The sequence below is a fragment of the Barbus barbus genome (assembly GCF_936440315.1).
Source record: "Barbus barbus genome assembly, chromosome: 35".
In the NCBI taxonomy this organism is placed as follows: domain Eukaryota; kingdom Metazoa; phylum Chordata; class Actinopteri; order Cypriniformes; family Cyprinidae; genus Barbus; species Barbus barbus.
Window position 1 is genome coordinate 9824047 of NC_136763.1, and position 23078 is coordinate 9847124.

Consider the following 23078-nt stretch of genomic DNA (forward strand, 5'->3'; position numbering starts at 1 on the left):
GAAGACAACAAGTGTCAGATTTCACATAATAATGATAAAATTAAATTGAAGGGGATAATTGTGTTAAATATATTCTTGTCACAGTTGCTTACGGTAGGAACGAGAAGACGTAGGAATACTCTCAAATATCAGTCTTTTAATAATCCAAACAGGGGTATCACAGGGCAGCCAGGAACAGAGATGAAGCACATCATAGACAATAGACACCAGACAAAGAAACAGGGAACTGAACATTCTTTAAATACACAGACAATTAGGGACTAACGACTCGACACGTCCAAACCAAATAACATAATGAGCGGGAGACAGAAACTGGGTCACGGAGCACATGGGGAGCAAAACCACACAAGACAGTCTAAAACCCTGACAATTCTATTATTAATCCTCATAACATTTACAATTGAAAATATATATATTTTTTTAAACCTGATAGCAGTTACAATTGCTGGACATGTTTTGTCCCATGTCTCAAGAAGACTGAAATACTATAAGTTGTATTTGACAATTTAAAAATCAATGACACTTTGGCTTTATTTGTTTCTTTCTTCATTATACAAAACAAGAATGCATTGATTGAGAAATCAGTATTTGTACAAGTTTTAGATCATATTTTATAGATTCAACAAAAAGCAAGTGCTTGAGCACTTAAAGGCTATGTTATACAAAATAGCAATCAAAAGGTCATCAGCACGGAGCCTCAAACATTTGAAGGAAAAAATAATTATGTTCACGTGCGCACTAGAAATCTACATTTGAAGGCGAGATGTCGGCCTTTAGCAGTCTTGTAAATTCTACAATTTGTTCTTGTTCAACGTTCAAATGTAGGCTACCACGTTGACGATAGACGGAACAGTGTGCAGTTTCTTCGCACACTGTAAATAAAGTTGAGCCAGCTTAAAATTTTAAGGCAACCAGCTTCAGCAGATTTTTGAGTTTTCTCAACTTGTTGTTTTAAGTTTAAACAACAAAAAATTGACAATCTCCGACAAAAATAAATTGAGAAAACTAAAAAATCTGCTGAAGCTGGTTGCCTTAAAATTCTAACTCTAACTTTTTTTTTTTTTTACAGTGATTTACACGTGTGATATGCACTAAGATAACAAACACATTCTCGCACACACGCCAGATTAGAGTAGGACAGGATTTTCTGTATGATCAGATTTCACCTAAATCAACCGAATGAACAAATTATGGACCGCTTTTATTATACACTTTTATCTTGGGCTTTTTGGAGCTTAATTGGTCACCATCTTGACATCCCCGTGTATCACGGATGAACATGTCATATAGGTTTGGGCAGACCAGGGTGAGTAAAAATCACATAGTTTTGCTTTTGTAACAGAATAATATAAAACCATGTTTGTATTTAAAATTTGTGTATTTTCTTGAAAATGTTACAGAAATTTTAGAGAAAAATACTTGAAAAACTAGAAAACGTTGATTATTTGCTAGGCTATTCAGAAAAATAGCTAGAGCTTTTTGGGTAATATTAAGAAGAAATTGTTATCAACAAATCATCGGGGGAAGTCGTGGCCTAATGGTTAGAGAGTCGGACTCGTAATCGAAAGGTTGTGGGTTCGAGTCCCCGGCCGGCAGGAATTGTAGGTGGGGGGAGTGAATGTCCAGCGCTCTCTCCACCCTCAATACCATGACTGAGGTGCCCTTGAGCAAGGCACCGAACCCCCAATTGCTCCCCGGGCGCCGCAGCATGGCTGCCCACTGCTCCGGGTGTGTGTGTGTGTGTGTGTGTGTGTGTGTGTGTGTGTGTGTGTGTGTGTGTGTGTGTGTGTGTGTGTGTGTGTGTGTGTGTGTGTGTGTGCGCATTTGTTCACTACTCACTGCTGTGTGTGTGCACTTGGATGGGTTAAACGCAGAGCACCAATTTCGAGTATGGGTCACCATACTTGACAATACGTACGTTCACGAGAATCTTTTAAAAGAATGTGGCATGCCAAGTTCAGTCTCATTGACGTTATTTGATCGATGCTGACTAGAGCACTACAAATACAGGGTAAAAAAAACAATCACATAGCATAAATAGCAATAATAATAATAAATAAATAAATAATAGCACAAAACTCACAAGTATGATATGAGCATATGTCTGTGTTAGCTTGGATACGCTTTTTGGAAGCAGCTCTCAGATCATAAAATCTTGTAAAAAACTCAAGCAAAGAACAATAGTTTTGTTTTTGATGCTCTGTTCTCTATTTTCTGTCAAGGGACTTTTCACAAATATTCATAGGCTTCTTTCTTTGCTTTTATTTGGTAAACACATCCAAATTAATGCACTCACAGTCCTTAAGCATGCATTTCATTTTTATTTATTTATTTATTTTTTTCTTTTTAGGTGAGGTCTCTGTTGGTCCAGAGGTGATCTATGATGATGTACCATGTGAAGATCTGTCTTCTGGAGACGGTCAGTCTTAGATGGTGTTTGGGTCTGTCTTTTGGCATGTAGATCTCCAAGACTGTTTGATTGTTGATTGAGTGTTTTCTCTACAAGCACTTTTGTGTACCAGGGGTTAGTTTCTATAATAAATATTTAGAACGTTTTTACAAGGTTAAATATTAGAACATTTGCAAGTTATTTACTAAACTTTTATAATTAATCTTTCTACGGTTTGAATTTATTTGATAGTTTTACTCTTGTTTCTGATCTTAGTGTTCCATCTTAAAATATGAAAATTCATTAGAATATTGTAATTGGTACATTTACAAATGATGATAATCTAAACAAAGATTGAAAAAAAAAAAATATATTTATTGTGTAACAAAAGTAGATGTATACTGCACACTGCTAAAGCTTGCAAATCAAATTTTTATGTAATTCATATAAATTGGAATGTAGAAATAAGGAAAATATTTTTAAAATGGAATTAAAGGGGTCATCAGATTTGTTTGAACATAAATGTATGTTGGACGTGTCTGTACAGATCATCCTATAATGATAAAAATCCACCCAGTGTTTTTTTTTTTTAATCCCTATTTTAAAAACCCCTTTCTCAAATCAGGCTATTCTGAGACTCCTGTCAGAATGACACAGTTCTGCACAGACTGCTCCCACGATAGTTGATTGACAAGGCCCTGAGTGAGTTGTGAGCCGTCCGCCATTGTGCCGACTCCGGTGCAGGGGAAGACAAGATGTCTCCGATTAAGCGATTGAGGTGTTCTGTTGTTGGATGTAATAATGAATATAGCAGTCGTCATTTACTCCTGACATCTGAGCCGCTAAAGATGCAAAGGATTAACGTTACTTTTGTTTTGAAGGGAATGCGCCGATCCCCAATCTGCCTAAATGTGTCTACAGCCTGAGATACACTGCACGATTTTCGGCTGTCCCAGATGAAAGACTGCCATCGTGAAACAAACGTGGCAAATCAGAAATTGCTGCGATTGTTTCACTGTGCCAGTCTTTCGTCTGGGACAGCTGAAAATCGTGCGATGTGTCTCAGGTTTATGTTTGCGCGAATAATTCATGATCCAGTCTCACCTACAGAAGTGACTATAAGGGTTTTTTATGAATCTTTGTAAATCGCCTTTCCTTATAATGTGCTAGTTAGCCAGTTTTGTGGCTGAAGTTTAAAGTCTGCTCGTCCCTCCATGGAAGAGAGGGGTTGGGTCGGCAAAGTCCTTCGATATTTACAAGACTGTACTGAAATCTGTTTTGCTTTGTGTGTCAGCTGACTTGATCTATGAAGACATACAGAAAGAGGAGGGCTTGCAAGGGCCCAATAATGACTGGAGCTCAAGTGAGTTTGAAAGCTATGATGAGCAGTCTGACTCGGAGAGGGCGCCAACCCGCAGCAAGGTGCGTGTGTGTGTGTGTTAATTCAAGACTCCCCACAACTACAATAATTACATCCTGACAAAAATCTGATTTATTTTCACACATTTTCACATTCCTCATAATGATAAACCACAAAGGCCTGTACAAAGATTTAAACCCTCCAAGGTTGCGGGCTGATTGATTGGTACTTGGTTTCATGATTTATTTGAGATGCAGGTTCTTGTGATACTTTAATGGTCTGTGTAGGGTTGCTGTGTGCTTTGCCACCACAAGAGTGCAGTATTGGCCAACACTTGCCTACTCTCTACTAACGTTGGGTGTAACTTACACACTTTCCCGCTGCTCTATATTGCTGCAAATTTGAATTCAGTGTGCACTGTGTTATCTGCCCTTACACGTTCATGAGGTCACACTGGTATGGAAAACACTTTGCCCAGGCGGCAGTCCCTCAGAAACCAATTTCCCATGGCCAGACTCACCTTTACCTCTACTGAATTAGGCTCCATAAGATTCCTACTGCCAGACGACTCACGATAAGCAAGAATTAGATTGCTGAGTCTAATACCACAGTGATTTGAGCTCAGTTTAACAGTTATTCCTCCAGCTTTTTTAGTGCATGTATAATTGGAATGATTTTATTTCGAAAGGTGTCAAGAGTTCCTATAGTGGGCTTGTTAAGATTAAAATGAACTCACAAGGACAAACAAGCAACTATTGACTTCACTACAGTGCTGGGTAACTGGGCTTTGGTCTTTGCAACTGCGTCAGAAACAGCCATTTTTCATTATGAAAAAATAATAGTGACTGAAATACTTAATGATGGCTGTGTCTGTTTTTCTGTACAAAAAGTCAGGTCCGCTCATCCGACACTGCTTTGACTTAAAAATTAAGCCACACTCCTGATTCCAGTCATTTCTCTTGCATATGCTTTTGTGGTCAATCCTGATTTTGCCTTGCCCTCATCACTCCTTTTCCCTCACTTTTATGCTTACCCCTTCGTTCCTTCCTTTCCTCCATGTTGCTATGTTATTGTGCTCTCACCTATGGCCTGCATTGTTGCCGTGATGATACCCGTAGCTCTCCCCTGATGTTCGACGACTGAGAGAACGTTACACCAGGACCAAACAGGAACTAGCCATGAGACTGGGGGGCAGATATCAGGTACACTCATGCATGTATGGGAAGAATGGGCATTAGGGGGAGAACTAGCTCAGAGCTGTAAATTGGAGCGATCGCACAATCCTGGGTTCAAGGTTTTGCACTTTTCCCTGCTGAAAGGACCAGCATGAATTTCCATGCTGTTTTATGCTGGTCTGTTGTTGCTGATCAACATAGACTTGCTGTCAACCAGACAAACTTAAATGTAGTAAAAAAAGCCTGGTGGTGTACTGACATCCCAGCATCCCATGCTTGGGACTAGCATCCAGAGCACAGTATATGTAAGTCTTTTTCAGCAGGGTAAGACTTTTTCCTTTGAGTTTTCTATCTCTCTCTGTGTGTCTTGCTTTTCTGTCCCTTTTTTATCTGTGTTCTGAGTCTCAGGGGCCATACATTGTGTTCTCTGATTCCAACAAACAGAGCAGAAGAGATACCTGTAGAAGTTCACTGTGCTTGATCTTGTTTGGTCATATAAATTTCATGTCATCAAACACAGACAAAGAAGCTGTGCAGTTATTTGATGTTGTCTGTATATATATACACTCACCGGCCACTTTATTAGGTATACCTGTTCAATTGCTTGGTAACACAAATTGCTAATCAGCCAATCACATGGCAGCAACACAGTGCATTTAGGCATCTAGATGTGGTGAAGACGACTTGCTGAAGTTCAAACCGAGCATCAGAATGGGGAGGAAAAGGGAATTTAAGTGACTATGAACGTGAAAAGTTTGTTAGTGCCAGACGGGCTGGTCTGAGTATTTCAAAAACTGCTGATCTACTGGGATTTTCACGCACAACCATCTCTAGGGTTTACAGAGAACGGTCCGAAAAAGAGAAAATATCCAGTGAGCGGCAGTTGTGTGGACGAAAATGCCTTGTTGATGTCAGAGGTCAGAGGAGAATGGGCAGACTGGTTAGAGATTATTTAAAGGCAACAGTAACTCAAATAACCACTTGTTACAACCAAGGTTTGGGCGTAGAGAACATGGAAGCATGGATCCAACCTGCCTTGTCTCAACGGTTCAGGCTGGTGGTGGTGGTGTAATGGTGTGGGGGATATATCTTGGCACACTTTGGGCCCCTTAGTACCAATAGAGCATCGTTTAAACGCCACAGCCTACCTGAGTATTGTTGCTGACCATGTCCATCCCTTTATTATATTCTGATTGCTACTTCCAGCAGGATAATGCACCATGTCACAAAGCTCAAATCATCTCAGACTGGTTTCCTCAGACTGGTTTCTTGAACATGACAATGAATTCGCTTTACTCAAATGGCCTTCACAGTCACCAGATCTCAATCCAATAGAGCACCTTTGGGATGTGGTGGAACGGGAGATTCTCATCATGGATGTGCGGTCGACAAATCTGCAGCAACTGCGTGATGCTATCATGTCAATATGGACCAAAATCTCTGAGGAATGTTTCCAACACCTTATTGAATCTATGCCACGAAGAATTAAGGCAGTTCTGAAGGCAAAAATGGGTCCAACCGGTTACTAGCAAGGTGTATCTAATAAAGTGTCCGGTGAGTGTGTATATATATATATATATGAAATAATATAAATTTACACTACTGCTCAAAAGGTTTAAGTATAGTGTTTTTAAATACTTTTTCAACAAGGATGCATTAAACTGATTTAAAAAGTTTATAATTTGTTTTTTTTAAGTGCTGTTCTTTTGAACTTTGTTCATTAAATTTGATTACTTTGATCAAAGAAAGTTTCCTTGTTCACTTCCTGTGAAATTATATATTGATCGTTTTGGTTATATACTATATGCTCCATACTATTTGAAATTATTTGATGGCTGAACACTATGTAAAGTCCACTTTGCATTGCACTTATGGTCGATTGGAACATACCTTTTGTCTCTTTATTTTGCTCTTTGAGTCCCTCTCCCTAAAGTCCCTCTCTCTTTGTTTAAAGTTGCGCCCTGTAGTGCACAACACAACAAAATCTCCACAACATAATGGAAACAAACCACAACACTACAAAATTCCCACAACACAACGGAAACAAGCCACAACAACGGGAAATTAGCACAACACAACACAATTTGTCCTACAGTATGCATTGGGTTGTGGAGATTTCGTTGTGTTGTGCACTACCACTACTGGGCCACCGTACTCTCTCACTTTTTCTTACTCTGTTGTAAACAAACCATTCAGATCGCTTCCACTATAAAACACTCCATTTTGCTTCAGCTCTAATTTGCTATGTATTATGGTGGGTTATGGGCACACTTATAACCCCTTGAACACACACCCAACTGCTGCCCTGATACACTGAATTGGTGTCTCACAAATGGCAGGCAAACCCGAGCACGGCTGTTTACACTCGAGGGCTTGAGATGGTCAACCTTTTTCCATAAGAGTCCACCACATCACTGGTTTTGGAGGTACTCCTGCTCGGCTGCCTATGATTTTCTGTTTGCCTATGGTCCCTTTTTCAGGTCCATCAGCTGATGCGGGCGGCACGTAGTGGAACAAAAGATGGCCTGGAGAAGACCAAAATCGCTGTGATGAGGAGAGTTTCATTCCTACATAAAAAGGACCACTCAGGTAATCTAAGAATGATTTCATTTGAGAATGTATATTCTTTTGAGCACCCATCCTCTCTCCTTTTCCTTTGATAGAAAAAAATCCCATTCAAGAAAGAAGAAAAATTATACATTTTTAATGCTTTTTTCCCCTCAGATGAACAGGGCTGTTCATTAAATTAAGCTAGATGTCTTTACAGATAGCAGATGATCTTACTGTCACGGGTCAGACACGACAGAAAAAGGCTGATGGAGTCCAATACCTCTCAGTGCTTTCTTGTATTTTGCTTTTAAGAAGAAAATTGACTCCTGGAGGTTGGAGGCTGAAAAAAAGATGATGTGAAATATTTGTGAAGCTGAAAGGCATTATAAATCAGACTGGGTCTTTAAAATAAAAGGTAGGGAGAAGAGCTGATGAGGGCATTTGGTGCACAGGAAAATTGGCTGGGATTGGTTCCCATAATGCCCTACTTCACAATGGGGTAAGATTACCTTTTGGAAGTGAAGACTGGCGTGATGACTATTGAAAATGCCCTCTAAATGAGGTACCACTCTGCGTAAAGTGCTAAACATTTTGATTTGGAGATTCTTTTATTATTTTGAGATGCTGCAAAAACTTGTGTGAAGATTTTAAGCCTTTGGGAAAAGGTGTGAAATTGTATGTCGGATGGTTTTCCTTTGTAGCCGTGTGGATTGAAAGATTGTTTGGATGTGGCTTAGAACTTTGTTCTGTACTGAGCTTGAATGTACTTTTTTTTCTGTTTGAGCATCTCTTCTGAGTTGTAATAAGATAGTAGTATATTCTTAGCTTTGCAGGGATATATGGTATGTTTGAACGTGTTTTTGTGTATCCTGACAGATGACACTGAGGATGATACAGGGTATCTGGATGTGATGGTATCAGAGGCAAAACACCCATCTGCACAACTGGGACCAATGCCAGATGGGCTTAGCAGCCTGCAGGTGCGTGTATACGTATTTATTGACATTTTAAAATTGAGTGTGTACATAGTCCATGCCAAATATACACATTTGAGGGAACCCATCAATTTGGTAGTAAAATTTGCATCCCAACCAAAGTGAAGGATCTTTTCTTTTCAAATTCATACTATGGGCCAAATTTTCTAACAGCTTGCACCAGAGCAAACTGTCTTTTGGTGTTGAAAATATAGGCCTACTGTCAGGATTTACTGAAAATGCACAGTGAAGAATTAATGCTGAAAAGAATTAGGCGTGGACAGTTATTTTTGCACCTGACCTTATGAATTTGCATTTGTAGGAGTTTTCCTTTCAGATGCAAAATTTATGGGAGGAGAGTATTCAAATGAATCACACAACGAGATTTACTAATGTTTGCGCTCATCAAATTACTGGTATTTGTGCCATTTATTTAACACCCCAAAAACCAAATGTGGGTCATTTTGCAAAAATATAATACTTCTTTTCTTTTAAAGAGGAATGTCTGAAGAACATATAATGTTGAAACTAGAAATGTATCTCGTTTCCTTCTGTCCAAACAACTACATTGAACATACATTATATTGCCCAATACTTTTGTCCATATAGTGTATGTACAAATCATTGGTGTTTGGTGATGAGTTTTCGGCTCAAGGTCTGCATTTAAAGTCACACCAGAGGTGTTCAGCTGAGATTAGGACTTTGCTTTATGCAGACCAGTCAAGTTCTTCCACACTGACTGAATCAATCATTTCCTTTTGTACCTTGCTTTATACACAGAGGCATTGTCATGTTAGAATAGAAAAGGGCCCTGTCCAAACTGTTGAAATAACATTAGAATCACACAATTCCCTAGAATATCATTATATGCTTAAACATTAAGATTTGTAATCATGGAAATTACTAAAGTAGTCAAACCTGTTCATTAGAAGGGGGTGACCCAATACTTTTGGCAATATAGAGTGCCATAAGTATTATTTTTACAAAGTTTGCGTGCCTATTACTCAAGAAGTATTAAAGACATTGCAATATGATTTTAGACTGTAATTCTTAATAAACTTTTCTTTTGGAATCTTCATTTTCTAGGCCCTACATTGTTCAGTCCCAGAGATATGGGGATGTCAACGAGGCTCCATATTCAGATTGCTAAATAATACCCATTTTGGGTAGTCACTTTGTATTCAGCCTATACTTATTTTATTTAAACTAGAATATGTGAAGAATAAGTACTGTTGAAATTAGACATTCATTTTGTTTCTCTCTATCAAAACAACCTGTCTGAGTGTCATAAATATTATCCAAAATTTGCATGAAGAAGTATTGAAGTCTCTTCACTTTTATATGCTGGTTCCTAAGAAACTTTTCTTTTGTAAACTTTATTGGTAAGGCCTTGTATGGTTTAATCCTAGAGCTATTGATTCTGCCAAATATGCCCTTTAGCAGTAGATACTACTTCATCTATGACTATGCTTCATTTTATAACAATAAAAAAGAAAAATAAATTGTAATAATTAATCCAGGTGAGACAAATCTTGGTTTATTGATGTAAATAAAATGTGTGGCAAAATCAACCACTTTTCCATTTGAGGCGTGGGACTTGTTTCAAATATGCTATGATACCACATATCTAAACTATTGGCAGCTTCAACAAAATCCTTTCTTCCAAATATCCCTAAAACAGATTCAAATATATAATCTTATGAATACAGAGAGCAAGGTAATGTACCTCAACTTCTCTATTTTAGTGCATTTTTAACACTCCAACAGGTGTGTTTTATACATAGTTTTGATAGAGGGAAACAAGATACAATTCTATTTTCAACATTATTTATTCTTCAGACTTTGTTCTTTAAATAAAATAAGTATCGGCTGTATACAAAGTGAACAACATTTGGTTTTCAACCTCTGAAAATCTGATAAAGCCTAATTGACATCCCCATATCTCTGGCACTGAACAATGTAGGCAGGCTTGTCTTGTGTTTTGTTCCCCTTGTGCTCCCATATGCCCTTATTTGGTCCTTCCTGTTTCCTGTCCTCGTTTAGTTCCAATTATGTTCATTTGTTCCAGCTGTGTTTTAGTAATTACCTAGTGTTCTTAAGCCCTGTGTTTCCTTATCTTTATTTGTCTGGTATTGTACGTAAATTCCCCTTGCTACATGTGTGTTTCCTGCTTGTTACCTGTGTGGCTTTATTTGGTTTAATAAAGACAGCTGAATGTGAATCTCCTTTGTGTCAACACAGTAGCAGAGCCTGACATTGACAATGAAGATTCCAAAAGAAAGTTTATTAAGAACTAGAATCTAAAATCATATTGAAGTATCTTTAATATTTTTTTAGTTATAGGCACGCAAACTTTGGGAAAATAATGCTTATGGCACTCAGAAAGGTACGTTCAATACAGTTGTTTGGACAGAAGGAAACAAGATAAATTTCTAGTTTCTACATTATTTGTTCTTCAGACATTCCTCCTTAAAAGAAAAGAAGTATCATATTTTTGCAAAATGATCCACATTTGGTTTTTGACCACTTAAAATGTGTACAATTTAACATTTTGCTCCTGGAGCCATATTGAAATTCTATTATCTATGGAACCTTTAAATTGAAGATACCAAAAGGGAAGTTTGTTAAGACCCAATATCTAAAAGGGCGTTAAGATATTTTTAATGCATCTTGAGTAACAGGCAAGCAAACTTTGGGAAAAAACTTGAAACGTGCTCGTTCCCCATTTTTGAATGATCACCACTGGCTCTTAATGCAATAAAGTTTGATAAAGTCAATATATTTTACTAACATACCTACTCATCTTTGTGTGTAATGTGTAAATTTTGGTAGTAAATTTGGTAGTAAATTTTGGTGTAAAAAATGGCAGCATCACAACATTGTGATGCTGCCATCTTTCTGAAGTAAATATCCGTCCATGACATTTAATATTTTGGCTATCATCACTCACTATACATGTTTACCTTTCTTCAGAAAGAAAATATTAGCAAAAAAAAAAAAAAAAAAGAGCTGGGGACCTCTGGTTGATTTGACATGGAATGACCCAGCTATAATATAAATATTTACATAATAAATTATATAATTACTTAATTTCTAATAGATATTTTTTTGGATATATTATTTACTATATATATTGACTACTCTTTGAAGAAATAATTTTATTCAGCAGTTGCACATTTAACTGATCAAAAGTAAAAAAAACAAACACAAAAAAAACATGTTTTATAATGTAAAAAATGTCTTGACCACAGATCGTACGACACCATATTTTGGGCTCCATTGTGCAGAGTGAGAGGAGTTACCTGGACTCTCTTAAACGGATCCTACAGGTAAAATGCTATTACATCTGTCCCAAATAAACAGCTGTGTTGGTGAAATTGTTGACATTTCAGTAGGGTCAATTTGCAAAGACAAAATGTTTTCACATAACAGAGTTTTAAAACCTTTGGTAAATCTTAAGCGTCTTTTTTTCTTCTTCAGTGTGTGCTGACATCAAACTGAAACTCAATCCTTCGATACTTCATACTCAGATAAATTCAAAAACGTAGTTAACATTCTAAAGTCAAATACGACTACCACCTTTAATGTTTCTAGAATGTTTGTTATATGTAAACGTTAGTCAGAATATAGCCAGATTTTTGTCTCGATGACCGAACAACAACAGCCATTGGAAGGATTCCAATTATAGAGTTGTTTAGTTTTAGTTACTTTTTCTTATTTGTAAGTCGCTTTGGACAAAAGTGTCTGCTAAATGACAAAAGTAAAAGTAAAAGTAAAAGTAAGGATTCTAAATAATGTCAAGACGCTTTCTAATGTGAAAGTCCAGCTATTCAAAGTCTCAAAACAAAAGAAGACACTATCACTTTTCTTTAATAATGAATTTGCCTCCACATTCACATTCCTTTAAATGGAAGCATGCAGGTCTGGTGGGTTTCATAGTGTGAAGTTTTATTACACATAATTCTGATCTCAGCTAGTGGTGGAGAGAAAAGTATTTGTTATCACGCTCCTTTGAAGGCACAGACACCATCTAAAATTGAATCACAGATCAATGACAGATTTACGCTCTATGAAATCTAGTCATTCAGGATCTGTCTCCAAGCTTTGTTGTCAAATCAAAGCTCTGCTGGGTGTACTTTACAATTCCTGCTCTCTTTATAGCGTGCTAGACATGGTCAAGGGTGTTTAGATCAGGTGAAGTGGCCCCAAAGCAGGCAAGTGAGGGGCTGCATAATTAAGTTTAGTAGTGCCGTTGTGGGCAGACGCATCTTTAGAAAAAGATATAGTCCCATTGCCTCATCCTTTGTCTTATTTTCTCTTTGTCGATAATTCATTAGTGCTGGAGACTACAGGGTAGGAAAGAAAGCAGCCATGAAAAATCTATTGTGTCCACAGTCTAACTAGCAAAGTGTCTTTGCTTTTAAAGATTAGGTCTTGTAGTTTATCTTTAAACATCACTAGCTTGTTTTGCAATTTAAGAAAATCAAGTCTAAAGAAACATTTAACTGAGCACAGTTTGAATTCAACAATGTTTCAAAACAGTCAAAGCCAATATCAGATAATTAACCGTAGCAAATGAACAAGTAAAAGGAATTGTTCACCCAAATGTTATCTTTCACCCAACTGCATGATACTTTATTAATTATAAAGTTATTTTGGATCTTAACAACCGCTTTTATTTTTATTGTATCAAAAAGAGTGGCCCAAATACTAATTTTGTGTTCAGTGAAAGAAAGAAAATCATATGGGTTCAACTTTCCATTTCAGTGGAAAGCAATTTAAACCGTTCTTTTTTAATATATTTTAAAATGCATTCCTGTGATGGCAAAGCTGAATTTTCAGCAGCAGTCTTTCGTGTTCCATGATCCTTCAGAAATCATTATAATATGTTCAAATTCTTCTTATTATATTATTATCAATTCTTATTGTCATTTTTTTTTCTTTGTTTTTGTTGAAATCATTATACAGTAACATTCAAAAATGTGGAGTCAGTTAGATATATATAATACATTAATGAATGAATACTTTTATTCAGTGCAAATGCATTTAATTGATCAAAAGTGACATTGATTACTTACATTGATAATTGCAAACCTTTTTTTGTATTACAAGCTTTCTAAAATGTTAGGTTTAAATATGCAAATTAGGCATTATTTAATTAAATATGTGCAAATTTGCATACATTTCTAGAACAAAAATTTAAACACTGGATGAAGTTGGTTTCAAAATTCTTATTTCATTTTATTGACATATTAGAGTCAAAAGTTTTTACAGAGGGAATTTTGGGCATCTCATTTTGTCACTTCATAATTCAGAAAATACTTAGAACAGACAGAAAACAATCCATTTTCAAAATTGTTTGGGGAATAAAATGTTGTATATAATCAAGCAAATTATATATGAACAAATCCCTCTGTAAAAACCTTCAGAATATAGACAGGAATAAAGATAATATAGTTTGGTGTGTGTAAGAACACTACTGAAGTGGAGAAATATGGCTCAATGCAGGGGAGAAAACTCATTTTGAGAAAACGGTCTTTAAAAATATGTATTGTAATTGAAATCTATTGACACAAATAGATACAGTGCTATAAAAGAAACACTTAACAGTTTCTTTTGGATGTTTTCTTTCCACTAGTCTGAAAAAATACTTTATGAAAAACCAAAAACCCCAAAATCTCAAATTTGACAGGTGCATGAAAAAACTGTTTTTTTGCCTGCAGTGTCTCCCCTTAAATTTTATTACAAAAGAAAACGTTTATTTTAAATTGTAGTAGTATTTCACAATATTAACATTTTGACTGTATTTTGATCAAATAAACGATGTCTTGGTGAGCATTAGAGACTTCTTTTAAAAGCATTAAAAAATCTTAATGATCATAAGCTTTTGAACAGACTAAATAAATCTGACGTCCTATACAATAGCTTGAAACAAGATGCATACAATATAACAAAGACTAACTGAATGACGAAACTCTAAAAAATAAGAAGGTGATATGTAAATGTGTTCATCTCCATGTGTTCCATTACATGCGTTGTTCCAAAAATGTATTCATATATGCAGATTGCACATTTGGAATCTTGTATTCAAATGAATGAAATTGATTATGCATAGTGAGATTTTTTTTTTTTTTTCACCTTGCTGTTAAAATTAATTCAGCACATTATTAATCTCACTTCCTTGTCAAGGTGAGGCAAGTTGGAGCTGTAAATTAATTATTCCTCATGTATACATATAAAAAAAATTCAGTAATTGCATACATCAGAAATGTCTACATTTCCTATGGTCCTCTAGGAATACCAGCGACCTCTGATGGAGGCCGAGCCTCGGATCCTCAGTGTCAGGAAAATCCGGCCCATTTTTTTCCGTCTGCGGGAGATCATGCAGTGCCACTCAATGTTCCAGATTGCCCTAGCATCTCGGGTGGCCGAATGGGACTCTTGTGAAAAGATTGGGGACCTGTTTGTAGCTTCAGTGAGTAGGAAAATACTTTAAAATGACTGAGCTCTAAACTAAACTATAGAACACTGAGCATTGTGTGTATTATGCTTCTCTGTTGGCAAGCTGTTTCAGGTACTAATAGTGTTCTGCTCCAGGTTACTTCAAAAGCATAACCAATTACTATGAGTGAGGATGGCTGTCTTTAACCAAAGTAAGCGTGTTGGCATCACTGCGTTGCAGGGCATCTAATGGACTAATGAATGAGGTTTCTGTAGTGACCCTCCTCACAGGCAGCATCCATAAGATGCTCTCATTATTCTTCCGTTAAAAGAAAGTGTTTGGCCTGTCTGACCTGCTTTTATTGCATAGCACTACTGGTATTTACAAAGTCCCTGGAGCACAAAGAAGTACCGTAGAGAGAACACTCAAGCTGAAGTTGAACTTCTGTGCATTGGAGAGTAGAAAATACCCACAAACCACATAACACAGCATACTGCATCGGTTTGCACAATTCTTCTTTTATTGAGTGCATATGGACACACTGTGGTGCAAATTTAATATGGGTGAACTGCAGATGAAGACAGCATAAATTATTTGCATGCATTGTCTGTGTTATTTTAGCACCTGATTATGGAAATCCAGTAATGGGTCTAAAATACCCAAATTGGCTGTTTAAAAGGCTGGAATTTTGCTTACCTACACCGTGCATATGGCAATATACTATATATGATGGTCTTATCCATTATTGGATCATCATTTGATGAATCACTTTGCCTTGATTAATAGAAAATATACACAAATATATCTTATGAATAAAATAGTTGGATATACAAGTATTTACATACAGAGATATATAAAGTATAGCAAATCTGAACTGATTTGTTTGTCACTGCAAAATGTAAACTACTGTATATTATCACTCACATCTCATTGTGACGTAAAATATTACAACACTGACATAATGATTTTCTGTAAAGCTGCTTTAAAACCATGCATATTGTGAAAAGCGCTGTACAAATAAAACGAGAATGAGATTTATGAATCCATACAAATTAGACACTAATTTTCTAAAATTGTGAATTGTTTAACAGCTGTTCATAGCACAATCCTAATAGTTTTTGCACTGAAATACTGCTCGCTGCAAGGTGCTGCAACTATTTCATAAATGTGCCCTGTATGTGTGTTTGTTGATAATAACATCTTTACCCGCATGTATCATTTCTTGCTGTACTTGGCATCCCCAAAGGGGAGGTACAGTTTGACAGGGGTTAACGTCTATTTGTGGCTCGTTAATGTCCTCTCCAAGTCCTGCGAGCACTGCTGCTGTCAGCAGGTCTGTTCAGCTTCAATCAAAGCAGAGCGAATGGATGGCTGCCATTTTGTCTGCTCTAAAACACCCAGCAGTATTGGACTGTCAAAGATGTTTAGGTCCCAGGGATGGCAAAAAGTGGTGCTGCGTTGCATAAATACCACACTAAAATAACTGTTTATTTCCATTCCTTTGCTCTGTAATCACCTTTAGAGTGGCCTGCCCACCATGACAGCAAAATTCAAGAGCAGTCTCAGAGCAGGAGAAACTGTTTATGTTGAGAGATGCTTTAAACAAAGAAGAAAATGGAACAGGAAACCAAATTAAATGTGATTTCTCAGAACATTTGTTCGTCTAAATATCTTCTCTCTGCATTCCTCTTAGTTCTCGAAATCCATGGTGCTGGACGTATATAGTGATTACATCAATAATTTCACCAATGCCATGGCCCTCATTAAGAAAGCCTGCATGTCTAAACCAGCATTTCTGGAGTTTCTCAAGGTAAGAGCTGAAATTTGCTGTCAATATCCGCTTCAAGAATCACACGTTTCACCCTAAATCACCTCTGTCTGCTGCTGTGCTGTGCTGCTATATGGATTATTGACTTCTTTCTTGTCTGTTTTTCCTGTTGAACTGCAAAAAATCATATTATGGAGTATGCTTATTTTCTTTTCCAGTTCATTCAAAAACTAATTCTGTTATCATTTAATCATCCTCATGACTTTTCACTTTTGTGGAACTTAACAGAAGATATTTTGCAATGACTTTAAAGATATCTCCTTTTTTGATTTTAGAAAATAATATATTAAAAGAATATATTTAATATGTTCATTTAATAAGAAAATTGTATCAAATAAGTGAAAAAAGTAAAGATATATTCTTCAAAAAGTCCCAGTATCTATAGCAGTGCTTCTTAATTAATTTTACCTTCTTTCAAGAATTTTGCTATTTTAACTGAAAAAAAAAAAAAATAGCCAGAAAGTCTAATTAAAAACACAAGAATTAATTAGACATTAATTTGAGTAGTTTTGAGGTTAGTCAGAGGGTGAGAACATCTTTCGCTTGCAGCATTTTAGGCAAGCCATTTATATTCTGAATGGATTATAAGTGTTGCTTTTTTTTCTTCAAAATATTTTACCTTGTAAATGTGAAACTGAGATTATCTGCTCTTTAAATCTGCATAAACCGAAACATATGTGTGTAGTGTTATCATGGCAACAAACTTCCACGGTGACATGAATCTTTAACATCTGTAAAAGTGACTGAACTCCACAAATGTTTAGTTGACCATAGTCTAATATCCTTGCTTTGAAATCTGCTGGAGGGCTCTCAAGTACACCTACTCTCTGACAGTTCACAGTCTAATGATTGCCAGAGTCTGCTGGCAGGCATGAAAGAATCGATAGTGTAATGCTAACCTCCACCCACCTCTCTGACTCCCTTGAGTGTCAAGATTCTTCTGCTCTGTATGTGGAAATTACTCTGTCTGCCTTTTTCTCTTCCTTTGCCTTTCTCTCAATATGTGGTTGCATCTCTTTACGCTTGCAGAAGAAGCAGGCGTCCAGCATTGACCGCATAACTCTCTATGGTCTGATGGTAAAGCCTATTCAGCGTTTTCCTCAGTTCATCCTCCTCCTGCAGGTCTGTATTTATCCATAAACTGTTCACATAGTGCTGTCGTTTAGAGTGCTTGAGGGGTCGTGCTTCTTTAAGTAACTTAGTAATTAGTCGCTAAGTGCTTCTTTAAGTAACTTGGAAATTAGTTGCCAAGCAAGTCTATTAGAAGCTGAATGACTGGCTAAGACCGTGCCAGGTCTTCTTGCAGCCTATTGGTTCACAGGTTTGTTCTTCCCTTTGCTCATGGCCATGATACAGAATTGGGTGTATATCAAGACTCCTATCGAGAGAACTTGAATAAACCAGCAAGCATACACATTGCTTGAATAAATGAGGCGGTTCAGCCCAAAACTAACTTTCTTTTGTGAAATCCACCAGAAAAAATGTTGAAGAATCTGCTTGTAACTAATTTCCATTTAGTGAATTTGGACCAAAATGACGATTTTGAAACGTGGACAGTCTGAGTCCCCATTCACTTTCAGTGTGTAAAAATGAATGGTTAGCACATTGTTCTACATTTCTCCTTTTGTGCCCAAAAAGTCAAATGGGCTTGGAACAACATGAAGGTGAGTAAATTACATTGTAATTTTGTAATTCATATGTCCATTCTGTCACACAAACAAGTCATGTGCCAAAATGTCAGAGCATTAACAAGATCTACTTTATAAATATCACATTGACCTCTTCAGCCAGTGGGTCTCAGTTGACAGTGAAATGTCATGAATTCACCCAAATTTACATCGTCAAACAGTTTCTACTACTGGCTTGATCTCTCTCATGTCCATTGTTCACTTCTGTTCATTTTTATGGACAAGGAACAAGCGAGGAATTCACCACTGAACTTCCCCATGCAGGAGGAGTGCTGTGGCACTTAATTTCATACCTCAGTAGGCATCGATTAGCCATGAATATTGATATACAGGTGCTGGTCATAAAATTAGAATATCATGAAAAAGTTGATTTATTTCAGTAATACCATTCAAAAAGTGAAACTTGTATATTAGATTCATTCATTACACACACTGATATATTTCAAATGTTTATTTCCGTTAATTTTGATGATTATAACTGACAACTAATGAAAGTCCCAAATTCAGTATCTCAGAAAATTAGAATATCAATTAAGACCAATGCAAAAAAAAATATTTTTAGAAATGTTGGCCAACTGAAAAGTATGAACATGAAAAGTATGAGCATGTACAGCACTCAATATTTAGTTGGGGCTCCTGTGGCCTGGATTACTGCAGCAATGCGGCGTGGCATGGAGTCGATCAGTCTGTGGCACTGCTCAGGTGTTATGAGAGCCCATGTTGCTCTGATAGTGGCCTTCAGCTCTTCTGAATTGTTGGGTCTGGCGTATTGCATCTTCCTCTTCACAATACCCCATAGGTTTTCTATGGGGTTAAGGTCAGGCGAGTTTGCTGGCCAATCAAGAACAGGGATACCATGGTCCTTAAACCAGGTACTGGTAGCTTTGGCAGTGTGTGCAGGTGCCAAGTCCTGTTGGAAAATGAAATCTGCATCTCCATAAAGTTAGTCAGCAGCAGGAAGCATGAAGTGCTCTAAAACTTCTCTGGTAGACGGCTGCGTTGACCTTGGACCTCAGAAAACACAATGGACCAACACCAGCAGATGACATGGCACCCCAAACCATCAATGACTGTGGAAACTTTACACTGGACCTCAAGCAACGTGGATTATGTGCCTCTCCTCTCTTCCTCCAGATTCTGGGACCTTGATTTCCAAAGGAAATGCAAAATGTACTTTCATCAGAGAACATAACTTTGGACCACTCAGCAGCAGTCCAGTCAAGACGCTTCTGACGCTGTCTCTTGTTCAAGAGTGGCTTGACACAAGGAATGCGACAGCTGAAACCCATGTCTTGCATACGTCTGTGCGTGGTGGTTCTTGAAGTACTGACTCCAGCTGCAGTCCACTCTTTGTGAATCTCCCCCACATTTTTGAATGTTTTTTTTTTCACAATCCTCTCCAGGGTGCGGTTATCCTTATTGGTTGTTCACTTTTTTCTATCACATCTTGTCCTTCCCTTCGTCCCTCTATTAATATGCTTGGACACAGAGCTCTGTGCACAGCCAGCCTCTTTAGCAATGACCTTTTGTGTCTTGCCCTCCTTGTGCAAGGTGTCAATGGTCGTCTTTTGGACAACTGTCAAGTCAGCAGTCTTCCCCATGATTGTGTAGCCTACAGAACTAGACTGAGAGACCATTTAAAGGCTTTTGCAGGTGTTTTGAGTAAATTAGCTGATTAGAGTGTGGCACCAGGGGTCTTCAATATTGAACATTTTCACAATATTCAAATTTTCTGAGATACTGAATTTGGGACTTTCATTAGTTGTCAGTTATAATCGTCAAAATTAAAGGAAATAAACATTTGAAATATATCAGTCTGTGTGTAATGAATGAATCTAATATACAAGTTTCACTTTTTGAATGGTATTACTGAAATGAATAAACTTTTTCATGATATTCTAATTTTATGACCAGCACCTGTATAAGTTATGAATGGGAATAAGTTTTTTTTTCAATGCTCTGACTTGAGAGTAGCCTGTGTTTAATCACACATTAAACAGAACAAGATTTGATGACAGACTGAAACCTTTATCCTCTTTTTAGTGGCCTGAATCAACCACAAACAGACGCATCTTATTAGAAACATAACAAAAAGATGTGTTAGGCAGACTAAGCTGTTCTTTTCCATATAATGATTCAAAATACGTGCAATAAAAGTGTAATAAATCAGTGGCTTTTTAAGTTATTGATTACTCTCTGTTTTACGTTTCATTCATTTTGTTGTCACAATTGGTAATTTGACGTCCACATGGACAAATGGCATTTGGCAATGGCGACATCAAACTTGTCACATTTTTATACTGAATACCAAATAGAGCTGAATTCAAGTGCTTGATTGCTTCAAACAAAACAACAGCAACAACAAATTGCCGTTGAATATATAGAAAACAGTCATTATTATGAGCAAATTTTTCGGTATGTTTCGATTACTAAGAAAATTACTTGTATTATAGTATTTGAAAATTAGTTGTTATCAACTAACATTAATATGTAGAAATAAAATATAATTATTGCCATTTATAGAACTTTTAAATTTATCAAACCACAATTAACACATACAGCTTGGGTGTTATTTACATTTACATTTATTCATTTAGCTGACGCTTTTATCCAAAGCGACTTACAATTGCTATATATGTCAGAGGTCGCACGCCTCTGGAGCAACTAGGGGTTAAGTGTCTTGCTCAGGGACACATTGGTGTCTCACAGTGGATTCGAACCCGGGTCTCTCACACCAAAGGCATGTGTCTTATCCACTGTGCTATTGTAAATTTAATTAATACTGGTATATGACAGTTTAGGCAAAATATTTGTTGAATAAATGAGCAAAATGCATAAGTGGAAATGTTGAGTTGTCGGCACTGTCTATCTATGCCCTCTTCTCTCTCTTCACTGTTTCTCAGAGAGAGTTTGTGAATGATTGTTGTTTCAGTGCACAGCTCTGTGGTTTGATTCCCAGAGGGCTGGTAACATGCTTCTCTCCTGAACATGAGATGGTACTGTTATTCTGACCCTCTTTTCTTGCTTTTGAGTGGGAGTAAAGTTACCAGCAGCTTTAAGTGAATGCTAATAGTGCTATAGTGCATCACAATGGCTAATGTGTTGTCTGTGCAGTAGAGGTGCAGTCATTAATCTCTTCCAGTAGCTTCCTCGATTGAGTCCCTTTTACTCTTTTACTTTCTTTGCTGTTAGACTGATTCTCTCTCTCTTTCTTTAGGACATGCTGAAGAACACTCCCACTGGCCATGTGGACAGGCTGTCCTTGCAATTGGCTCTGACTGAATTGGAGACCCTTGCTGAGAAACTCAATGAGCAGAAAAGGGTGGCTGATCAGATCACTGAGACACAGCAGCTGGCTCGCTGTGTCAGTGACCGCTCTCTCAGCAAGGTGAGAAAAACACGAGCATGCGCACACTTACTCAGCTGTGATAGCAGGATGCTGTTGCCTTGATGTAATCACAACAGTGTAATTCCTAATCAGAAAACTATTTCATGGTTTCGTTCCGACTTACCTTTTCTTAGACTTTTTGCAATTACTTTTGACAAGCTGGTCTCGAGGTCGTCATGTTCACACAGCTTTTCAGCTACAGCTGTGGTTCATCACATTAACAATGGACATGTTATCGTTGAAAAGTTTGGGTCAATATTTCACAGTATTGCTGTTTTTTCTGGATATAAATGCAGACTTGTTTAGGGGTAGAGACTTCTTCAAAAACATTTTAGTAGTGTATGTGTGTAAAGCTAAATCTGTATTAGAGAAGTTTAATGTGGGAGGTTCGCTAATGGCCAATTAACTGCATTACCACAAATAATTCTGAGCCGGGGCACCGCTATGGTTTCTGGGCCCCCTGAACGGCATATTGACTCAGGCCCCCCTCTGTAGTTATCACATTCCCTGGGGATTGTGTCGGACCCCCTCTTTTATCAGGGCCCTTAGAATCGTCCTAACCTCCAAAACCTGTGTGACTTCTACTGTAACCCCTGTGTGTGTGTGTGTGTGTGTGTGAGAGAGAGAGAGAGAGAGTGAAGGAAAGAGAGAGGTGTTCTGTTAAAATGGTGATACTAGCTTTTCTGTATATTATTCATCATAAAAAAATAATTTAGCATTCCCTTCACCTTATGATTTCATAAAATCACCTCCAAGAAAGTTCACAAATTCCCACTTTGTCTGGCCACAACAGCCTGCGGGCACTTTTCTGTCCATCAGAATGTCAGAACGTGACATGATTAATGATGTAGAACAAGAGTGCAGTTTTTTTCAGTCATGACCTCGACATAAGCCATCGATGTTGCGCAATCTGCGTTGACTTTTAAATGTCTCACTGGAGCCATGCATCGTAAAGGCAACTGCACACCTGGCTTAATTAATAATCTAAAACTGAATGCAATATAATAAAGTTTTTTAAAGCTCACACTCACTTACTGTGTGCTCATATGGCAACTGTCGTTCTCTATCACCTAACAAACAGCCTTTAAACAGCCTGGACATCACAGCTGACCCTGAAAATAACCGACCCATCTCCTGTTATACCTGGCCTGCATTTTTTTCATGGAATCATCAGCAAGCAATGATGGTCCATTAATGCGCTACAGCAGTGCCTGAATACATGGCAGGGATGTTTCTTTTCCATTACCATGCTTATATCACAGGCCAACTGCTGCAAATGAGAAC

At 37.3% G+C, this 23078-nt stretch overlaps 1 protein-coding gene across 2 annotated transcripts in view; it reads left to right on the forward strand.

Annotated features, from left to right (window-relative positions):
• Positions 1–23078, forward strand: part of LOC306854714 (rho guanine nucleotide exchange factor 10-like protein) — a 143636-nt gene that overhangs the window by 16042 nt on the left and 104516 nt on the right. The window contains exons 5-13 of one of the 2 annotated variants that reach the window (XM_079392948.1): positions 2351–2419; positions 3684–3811; positions 7405–7513; positions 8351–8454; positions 11700–11777; positions 14744–14923; positions 16584–16700; positions 17748–17840; positions 21624–21794. In XM_079392948.1, coding sequence (XP_079249074.1) covers positions 2351–2419; positions 3684–3811; positions 7405–7513; positions 8351–8454; positions 11700–11777; positions 14744–14923; positions 16584–16700; positions 17748–17840; positions 21624–21794 — 1049 coding nt within the window. Of the gene's footprint in view, positions 1–2350; positions 2420–3683; positions 3812–4904; positions 4952–7404; positions 7514–8350; positions 8455–11699; positions 11778–14743; positions 14924–16583; positions 16701–17747; positions 17841–21623; positions 21795–23078 lie in introns of those variants that run through there. The other variant, XM_079392949.1, reaches the window with a different exon arrangement.